This window comes from Zerene cesonia, chromosome 24 (assembly GCF_012273895.1).
Source record: "Zerene cesonia ecotype Mississippi chromosome 24, Zerene_cesonia_1.1, whole genome shotgun sequence".
Classification (NCBI taxonomy): domain Eukaryota; kingdom Metazoa; phylum Arthropoda; class Insecta; order Lepidoptera; family Pieridae; genus Zerene; species Zerene cesonia.
Window position 1 is genome coordinate 2,745,660 of NC_052125.1, and position 10,496 is coordinate 2,756,155.

The 10,496-nt window shown below is 32.6% G+C and overlaps 2 protein-coding genes across 2 annotated transcripts in view; one reads left to right on the plus strand and one right to left on the minus strand.

The window, feature by feature from the left end:
- LOC119836359 (WD repeat-containing protein 7) overlaps positions 1-6,305 on the minus strand; it is a 120,341-nt gene extending 114,036 nt beyond the window's left edge. The window contains exons 1-10 of the mRNA XM_038361663.1: positions 6,150-6,305; positions 5,726-5,961; positions 5,186-5,299; positions 4,826-4,969; positions 3,985-4,050; positions 3,588-3,750; positions 2,630-2,762; positions 1,915-1,941; positions 766-856; positions 155-302 (exon numbers count right to left, since the gene is read on the minus strand). Coding sequence (XP_038217591.1) covers positions 155-302; positions 766-856; positions 1,915-1,941; positions 2,630-2,762; positions 3,588-3,750; positions 3,985-4,050; positions 4,826-4,969; positions 5,186-5,299; positions 5,726-5,959 — 1,120 coding nt within the window. The 5' untranslated portion in view covers positions 5,960-5,961; positions 6,150-6,305. The remainder of the gene's footprint in view (positions 1-154; positions 303-765; positions 857-1,914; positions 1,942-2,629; positions 2,763-3,587; positions 3,751-3,984; positions 4,051-4,825; positions 4,970-5,185; positions 5,300-5,725; positions 5,962-6,149) is intronic.
- Positions 6,306-7,002: 697 nt separating this feature from the next.
- On the plus strand, positions 7,003-9,669 carry LOC119836360 (putative leucine-rich repeat-containing protein DDB_G0290503). The gene is made up of 4 exons (XM_038361665.1): positions 7,003-7,200; positions 7,841-8,467; positions 8,575-8,793; positions 8,875-9,669. The coding sequence occupies exons 1-4, from the start codon at positions 7,003-7,005 to the stop codon at positions 9,667-9,669; spliced, it is 1,839 nt and encodes a 612-aa protein (XP_038217593.1).
- The last annotated feature ends 827 nt before the right edge of the window (positions 9,670-10,496 follow it).

Here is a 10,496-nt window from a genome sequence, read left to right on the forward strand (position 1 = left end):
TTGCGTGAAAGAGCAACAAACACACACACATCCTTACAAACTTTCGCATTTATAATATTAGTAGGATAAGTAGGATAGGATTGGTAAGGACAACTGTCAGATTTAGTGTTTTACACAGAGAGGTGCACGTACGTTTTGTGCGTATGACACTTACACATAACCTTATTAGGTACTGGCATGGCAGCGTCATCAATATTCCATAATAGGACTACTCCAGCCGAATCCCCCCTCAACAAGAGCCTTCTCTGTTTACCCCCCACCGAGGTTAGGATAAATCGCATTGCTGGTGGACAGGAAAGGAGCTGAAAATAGTTTATTAAATAAATTTATTCAATTAAACTAAAACATATTATTAATTCTTTAGTCCAGTAAGATGTTTTCATATTGCTAATTTTCTAACTTCGCATATAACTTAGTCTGTGCAAAAACAAACCATCATTCAATCATAACAAAAACTGTTAACCTCAAAAATGTTCGCTTCATATCGGAATATTAAATTATAGATTTTCCTCTGGTTTTCTTGCTTAAAACAGCTATAAAAGTATCCTATTAATTGCAGCACCAACTACAGTGTTGCCATTTGTAAAAAATGATTAATAAGGATCATTCAGGAATCCCTCCACAACAAAATTATTCAGAAAAATTAATCCAGCAGTCTGTTAACAATTAATTTCGAAACATATGTTCTAAAATGGAATAAACTTTCATACATAAAAACAATAAGTTAAATCCTAGCCTTCAAAAGACAATTTTGCTCAATCATACCTTATTATCCGGATGCGCCATTATGCCATATAGCACTGGACTGTCATGGTCCACAGTTGGTCCGTGGAATCCTTTATGATCGGGCACAGAGCTGTCAATAAATTCGATCATATAACCTTTGTAAAAACTTGGCACACGTGTACGTGAAGAGTGGAATTACTTTGGCCAAATATGACAGAATGGTTAATAATACTAGGAACAAAAGTCAAGTCTAATTATTGATGGCAAGTTGATGTGATTTTCCTTAGGATCTAATAAAATTATGTTAAAATAAATTATTATTATAGAGTACAGTCTCAAATCTGGAAGGATGCTTTATCGAAATCAGAGACACAACTATCTGTGGATTATTTTTTGAACTGCAGAAAGAACTGATCCAATTTGAAAAAAAATAGTATAAGATAATATAACATTATAGGCACAGATATTCATTTAGGATTCTACCGTATGACTTTCTTTTTACAAACTTCATACTTATACAACTTGAGTTTCGTATTTATTGACTTCAAATTCTGGTCATATTTAGCCAATAACATCTGTTTGTGTAGAACATAAAATAAAAGATGACATACATGGTGTGCTAAACGCAACAAAATATCTATTCTAGAAAAATCTAATGATATCTATACAGCGTCATACATGGATATGATATGATAAATAAATTTTTATGCACGAAATTAAAATCTATATTCAATGATAAACGAATTGAAGTAACTTTTATAACACAATTACATGGAAATAAAATTAAAAACTATTCGAAAATAACACCTATCTAGAATTGCATAGGGTTCAAAATTAATTTTTAATCCTTAAATGTATTCAATCGAGCAGATAACTCAAGAACTAATGGGATGTTATACTATTGTAATCTGTATTTTACAAATAGGAAGCTACAGTTTATATCTTGGTTTAGAAAATATACTCCAGATATTTATTAATAAAATATAGGAATACTAGAATATATATAGAAATCAATACACAAAAATCTGAAAGTAAAAACACATGAATGAACACTTAAAATTAAATAAAGTTAAATAAAATATTCTATTATAACAAAAGACGTTATAAGAAATTCAATGGATGACAAGCCATGAAAGCGAGCTAATAATGTTGCTAGTAAACAAAATACATATATAAAACAGTGCTGACCTACTGATAGCTCGTCCACGCAGTTTGCTATAAAAAATAGATATGTTTAGCACAACTGGCAATACAGCTTAGCATTGAATGATAACATTCGATTTTTAAATTATTCAAATCGGTTTTATGTTTTTTTTTATTTACAGCTGGCAATTTCTTTTTTCATTTGTTCCATTTTTACAAAACAGAAAGTCGATTTAAATATGAATAATAATTATGTGGTCCAATCAAGACAGTAAAACATAAATTACCACTTTTATAAGATTTATTAACACTAAATTTCTTTGAAATAATTGCCATGTAAAAATATATTTTTAATCTGTGTACTTAACAAAAATGACAGAGGCAAGTGCTCTGATGATAATCTAATGCTTAACACAATATCTAAAACATTGAGTTGTGTATGATTTGTTGAAATTTTTCCATTTTTTTTTAGCTATTGGAACTGAATTTATGGAAAACTATATCTTAATATCAAAAAATAAATAATGCAGTTTATTATTTATTTATTGAAATCGTTTGGCGACCAGTAACTTGAATTGATAAAAAAAATGTTACTTTATCAGATGTTTATTATATAGGAAAAAAATAACAAATAAATTAGCATTATTTACAATAATTCCCCAAAACCACGACAAACAATTGCCATCACATTTATCGATCGCAAAATAAACACAAAAATTCAGTTCCAAATCAATGAGCAAACACACAGAAATCAACTCACTTGGCCGGTAACTTATACAGATATCCCTTGCCCTCAGTGGACCAGACCAGCACCCTATCCGGGGCGAGAAAGTCCCCGGACATCCAACGCTCACCAGATGGCGCTTGTATCGAGCACAGTACTGAGAAATCACCTGAAATTATTATAAATAAATAAATAGCATCGCATTTAAATGAACCTTTCTTTTTCTTATTTTTATAAGTTCTCTGGCATCATGTTGCAATAACTAGCTGTAGCCCGAGGAGTCACTCGCGTGCTACTCGTACCTGTAAGGTAGTCCATGTGCTAATGAAGTGTATCAAATTTCTCATAGATACGATCAGCTGATTTTCAATATTAACAGTTATTTTAAAAGAGGAACTTTCCTAGCCTGCTCTTTTCTGACTGCTAGTTTAATAAAGAAAAGTCTGAGTTTGACGCTTTTAGTGCAGTATTAGTGTTTAATGTTTGGTATTTGGTGTTTGGTGTCAAATGTTAACTCTTAAGTGTATATCAGAATCCGACCTCAATGATTCCTGAATTTTCATTGTGGGAGTCGAGCACGCTTCGGCACGAATTGGGCCAGCTCGCACCGGGGAAGTACCACACCCCCACAAAAAACCGGCGTGAAATAGTGGCATCCCACTGTGTTTCGTACGGTGAGTAGGCGAGCCGGAGGCCCGTTTCCTTTTCCTCACTCGTCCCAGTCCATTTCTTCTTTCCAGTCGATAATCCTATCCTTTTCCCTTACCCCATAAAAGCGAGCAGCGCATTCGCAGAGGCACTACATGGGTTCATGGGCGGTGGTGATCGCTTACCATCAGGCGAACCACTTATGGCATGGTTGCCCGCTATGACATAAAAAAAAATGAGATCGGGAGTTGCCATTTTTGAAAAAGAAGAACAACTTTTAAGTGTGAACTATTAGGTGTGAGTGTTAAGTACGAAGTGTGATTAAATGTGACGACAAAACTCTCACCCGCGTCATATATCTGGCAATACTTCGCGCACACAATCAACACGGTGCGCTGGTTGTATGCGCAGCAGTTCAGGGACAGGGCGTTCAGGCAACGTATCTGTTTCGATTCATTCTCATATATCGGCTCCGATTGTTTATTCTCGTGGCCGAGAAGCGACCACACCTGCAATAATTGTATGCAAATTTTTACAGATTCATATCTATAGAACATGATAAATTTGACAAATGTTTATTTTTTTCTTTAATTAAGTGCTTGAGAAATTTCTAGTATTGTATAAATTAAATGCAATTCCAAATGTCACCTCCAGGCAAAGTGTGACATCCCAACTAATTAGCTTCCAAAGACACTAAACAATTATTTTTTTCATAAAGCATCTTTAATTTCCTTAACACTCACCTTAACAGTTCCGGTTATAGAGATAGCGAGCACAACATCATCCTTTCGTGAAGACGGTCTTAAAACCTGCAATCAAGGTTATTTACCAATAGAGGAAAGGAGAAATTGTTATGAAACACAAAATGCAACATACGTTAGAAATGCTATTACTAAATGTATCACAAAGCCAAGGATTTTTTAGAATGCAAACAAATAATAATTATTATATCCGGCTCTGTTCTGCCTTACTCTTATAATTTAGGGGTCTGAAAAATAGATGTTGACCGACTCTCAGACATACCCAATATGCACACAAAATGTCATAATAATTGGTCCAGCTGTGTCGGAGGAGTTTGGTAACCAACATAGTGACACGGGAATTTTATATATAAGATTTAATTTCATTTGTACAAGTCAATGCTATAATTAAAAATATAAATTACTAATTACATATTAAAAACACAGTTGAAATGAGAAATAAACACTATCCTTCATTTTATCAATTTTGCAGCCATACAAGACAGTAATTACCACCAATCTAAAAATCCTATCCTACTAATATTATAAATGCCAAAGTTTGTAAGTATGTGTGTATGTTTGTTACTCTTTGATGCAAAAACTACTGAACCAATTGTAAAGAAATTTGGTATGTAGACAGCTGGACAACTGGAATAACATATGGGCAATTTTTAATCCCGATATTCCTACGGGATACAGACTTGCGCGCGTGAAAACGCGAGGCGCAGCTAGTATAAAATAATTCTTGTCCCCATATTTCGGAAAAAAATTGCTCATTTATGTTACTTCTATTACATTATTTTCATTTCAATCTCATCAGTTTTATTTATTCATATATACTCACATGCAGAGCAGATATCCAATCAGGATTCATCTTAGAACTCAAGCAGAAGAGAATCTCCAACGAGAAAGGGTCCATTATCAAGATCTCAGCATAATAGCCATTGCAGAACAATCGTAAATCCTCACTATTACACATGTGGTATGCCTGAAATTAAAATAAATTTAAAAGGATTGACAATATAAATATGGCAATGGACTGGGAAGGGTAGGGAAAAGGATATTTGATACTTAATATCCACATGCAGTGGTGGCTCAGTGGTGAGAACCTCGGACTTCAAAATCGATAAGTCGGGGTTTTAGACCGGGAAAGCATACAGGAAACCACCAAAATGAGTGTATCAATTCTCTTATCACAACTAACCTGTATATTTGTATGCACTTGTGTCAATTTCACACTTTCCCTGCACTTTCCATCAACCAGATCCCAAGTACACATCTCGCCAGCTTCCGATGAACTGACTATGTAGTTGTTGTCCTGAAAATGGCAACACTTTCATTTACTTGTATTCAGCATGTAAGAATGATTCCATTTAATTTTAAATAATGAGTGAATTTTGTATCACCTACATAATATAATTATGACAAAACATTTTTAGCCTTTTATTGCTTGTTTCGGACCATTTAAACAGTTCATAATTTGGACAAGTTCTCAATGTAGAAGCGAGGGGTCCTGGGTTTGTCCTGATGGGGATGTATATCATCTGCCCCATACCCCAGTAGGGGACACGGGACTTCACTTATAAACTTAACCCTCCAAAGAAAGCACTATTTCAATGACACTTTACTAGAAGTACTTGTGCCAGATAAATAAATCAGATTCCAATAAGATAATATAAAGACATATAGGTAATTTTTAAAAATTACGACCAACATAATATAAATAGAATAATAAACAACTTACTTGTATAATAGAAGCTCTAGACAAACACGTTACAGGAGCTGTATGTCCCACTAGCAAGCAACGGGGTGTCATTTTAAGAGAGTCGGGATTGACTTGCCATATACATATTTGACCATCATAACATCCAGTTACTAGGGTCTTCTGGTCTCTCGAGAGATAAACTGATGATATACAATGAGTTGGAGCGTGTTTTCCCCATAGCACGACGGGAACTATTAAGTTTGTACCTGGCATGACTGCGAAAATATACGATAATAATTCACACTTCTATACGCCGTCTTCATGAAGAAAATTGAAAGCAATGTATTGAGTTCAAAACAATAATGTATTACACGAGTTATAGGGCATGAAATTGATTTGTTTGCATAACAAAACCAATAAAAACAGTAAAATTAATACAAGGACAAATATAATGGGACCACACCTCAATCTACACCCGGACGGGATAAGTCCTCTGTTGGAAGAATGTATAAGCTGCTTCTCGCAATGAGAAGCAGTACGTGAAAAAGCAACGAGAATTTTTAAGAAATTTTATTAATTTGCGCAAAATTCACAAATAATCGATCATATGATGACACTGACAGCCTTTGTCAAGCGTCAAATTGACATTCAGTTTAGTTGAAACGTCATGAGTTTTCATGATACCTCCAAAATATCATAATAATATGACTTCTACACATTTAAAAGTTTGGTTGTTTTAAGTGATCATACTATTATACTTACTAATATTACAAATATGAAAGTATATTAGTTTGAATGTTTGTCCAACGATCACGCTGAAACTACTGCACAGATTTTGAAGAAATTTGGTATACAGACAGGGTATCAGCTGACTTGGGTGATAGGATACTTTTTATCCCGATTAAATGATCCTTTGGGATAAAACAGGAATCCTGATATCCTGGTGGAGACGGGACAAGCTATCGAATAGAACCGAACCCCCGTTCACGTATTTATTACTGTACCAAAGAGACGGTCTGTTACATCGGCCTTATCAGTTTTAATAAATTTGCAACACGAAAAAATCAAACTTGTATAATTCATTAATAATGAAGTAGGTATAAAGCAAATGAAGTACGTTTTAATGATTGATCATTCATTTTAAAATGTGTATTACGATTACAGATTAATATTTTACAAATCAAACCCAAGTCAGTCATGTTATATCCTACAAAACCTTTTTTATATTCGAATATAGAATGATAGGTAGCTATCTGAAGTTTGACAATATAGTAATACGAAAAGATTTTTACAAATAATGTTTTGCGATATTTACAATGGATAAGAAACTTGGATCCACGGGGAAAGTAACTTCGAAGATAAATGTAAAGAATGATAAATTAGCGGAAATGGCAGCCAAAATTGATGAAACTGATGAAATGAAACTTAAAATGTTGGCTGGACTGGATAAACCGGATCCTGATGATGTGTTATATCCACCTGAGCTTAATGCACATTTAATTGAACAGCTGAAGGTAAATTAATTAACATTAAAATTCAAAAATATTACAAGTATTAAATAAAAATAATTACTTTAAGCCAATGAATCAAAGTCATCACATTAGAGAATAATAAAATATAATTTTAATTGATAGAACTGAACCAAATTTAATGTGATCGAAGTGGAATAGAAGCGTCAGCTTTCAAATAAAAAAGAATCATCAAAATCAGCCTACCCACTAAAAGAAGTGAAATTACAAACCCAAATACCAATGAATTGAGAACATTCTCCGTTTTTTTAACACGCTTTTATATATAAAACGTGGGTTGCTTAATATTTAAAAATATTTAATTGAATCATTGTGTTAATAACTTAAATTTTATTATAAGTTTTGAGGTGATTCATTACGATTGATTGTTTCATCTGCAACTATAGTTACATTAAACTTTACAAAAAAAAACAAAAATTATTTTCTAGTTTTTAGTTCAATTTGCAATAAAAGCGTGTTTTTTTTAGTTTTTTTAAACTATAATTTGAAGACTTTTGTTCACAGAATTTTGTTGGTAATAAAATTGTCGTTATTGTTAAAGTCCTTTGTTCCAAGTTTAGAGTTGTATAAACAACAACATTGCCATTGGTTCATCTCAGACTTTAATCGCATTCTAATTTTGAAGGTAATGACTGGAGAAAATAATGAATTGCGTAAATGCGTATTTACTAAGGATGAAGAAATAAAACAACTTAACAAAACTATTTCTGATCTTAATCAACGAATACGCGATATAATATCTGGCTCGGGGCCGGCGATTTCTTCAAAGTCAGCTGGTATTATAAGTGCAAAAATAACAGAACTATGCAAACAAAATCGACATCTGGTAGCCGAAGTCGAAAGCTATAAAACTAAGAATGCCACGTTAGAGAGGAAACTCGTCCAATTAGACATTATTAATAAAGAAAATGCTAAATTAGACACCTGTCTCTGTAAAGACGAACCTATTGATGCCAGTCCTGATGAACTAAAAGAGCTAAATAATAAACTTGCTGTTGTTAATAAAAAATTGTATGATAGCAAAAATAGAAATCTTGAACTGAAAAATGATATATTGATAGCAACTAAAATATTGCAACAAGAACTCGGAGACAAATTTACGAGTATAAAGGATCTGCAAAATGAACTAGCTGGGTGGAAGGGTAGAGCGCAACAAATCGTTTTGTTGCAATCAAGAATTAATGTACTGGAAGAGAAATTAAATGGAAAACAAAAAGATCTTATTGAGATTAAAAAACATGATCAAGCACAGGTAAGTACAATTTTTCATGCCGATAGTTAAAAAAAAAGACTAATAATATTAATCATTTGCAAGCATGAATAATGTTACTACCTAAGAATAATACTTTACTTTTCAAGATAATACGAGAAATAGAGATGAAAAGGAAGAAAGAAATAGACAAAGCTATGGCAAGTCTTCAATCATTAAGAGAGGAAAATTCCGAATTAAAGAAAAAATTGGATGGGGCTAAATGCAGAATCAGAAATTTAGAATGTGATGCTACACTTATAAGACAAAAAATGCAGACCCTTGTTGAAAAAAGCAACCACGATGATCTTCTTATAAATGAACAACGAGTAAGTGTTGATATGCGCCATTAATTGTTTAAAAGGTATTCTTTAAAGTCTTTATTCACCATTTCGTGTTGATGCTTTCAGAATCAAATAAAGAATCTTGAATTGTATTATCAAGAAATTTTAAAAGAAAACACAGTGAAAATGAATAAAATGCATGGCGAAATTGGTGAATATCAGAAACTAATAAAAAACACCGACGCTAAAATAGATGCATTAAGAGAGCAAGCTTCAGAAAAGGCCACAAAAATAGAGGAACTCAGAGCTCAATTACTTAGATACGAGGAGTGTTCCCTACAAAGTGTATTCTTCACTCCCATGAAAACAGCTACAGACAACGAGATAAAACAGCTGTCTGATTTAGTTGTGAAATTAAATGAGAGGTTAGATACAGAAAGGCACAAATGGGATGAGCTCGATACATTACATAGAAAAACTAAAGAGAAGAAAAGAAAACTCGAAAAGAAACTGTCAAATCTTGAAGAAGAAATTAAGAATTTAAGGGAATCTAGGAGAGGTTCTCGGACATCAAGGACTGCGCTAATAAAGGATCAATTGATTGATTCGTTTGCTCATGCTGTACCATCTTTAAGTAAAAAACAATCGTCTATAGCCGCTATCGCTGTAAAACCAAGTGAGACAACATCCTCAGAAACACCTCAGAGTGAGGCTTACGATATTCTAGATAAAGATGAGCTCAAATATAAATTAGAACTCGCTGAGGAAAAATTAAAAATAATGGAAGACAAATTAAAAATGATAGAAGAAGAAAAGCAGGATGATTATAATCATTTAACGGATATGATTCAAACCTCTAAGCAATTATTTAATGAAGCTTTAGCAGTTTTGAAAAGAGACAAGTGTCAATGTATGTCATAATTTTTTATTAAAGTATTCACATGACACTTGGGCATTATTCAATCTCAACATTTATTTATTTAATTAGACTTCTTATAGCGTCCAAAAATATAGTAGATTTTCGTTTTTATGTTATACTTTGTACATTAATACTGTTTGTCCATAACAAATTAACTTAGTGTTGGTAGTAATGGTAATTTCTATATATTGTGTGTTTCATTTTTGTGTTGTAAATATCTGCGCTTGACGGATACTTTTGAGCCTCTTATAAATCTCAGATGTAAAACTATCCACAACGCGACATTGGCAAAATTGTGGCAACACAGCACTGCCATTCATAAAATAAAATTGAATTGAATTAGACTTCTTATAGAAGCACTTTTAAATCGTCATAAGGTAGTTTTGACATTTGAAAGCAGTTTATACAGGGAAGAACCGGCAAGAAACTCTGAAGTTGCTCTTTTAAAATAATAATATTCGTCATAAATTACTAAGAAAGTCATAAATTATAAGGATCAGTTCAACATATTATTATTTTCACTTATATACAGTGTTAAAACTTTAATTATTTAGTCACTTTCAAAACAGCATAATATGAGATTTTTACAATTCGTTAGATACATTTGCCGTTGTATATCATTAGTTGTAAAAGGTAGTTCAAGTTCCTTGATTATCTTTAAAGAATTTTAAATTATGTTTAAGTCAAGCCCTTTATTGTACATAATATGTATATACCGGTATCTATGATTGTACATAAATTCAAATCTTAAATTAGCTTGTATGTGATAGCAATGTTGCCATAAAATATCTACCATGTTTCTACTATAAAATATTTTCAGAACGGGTAA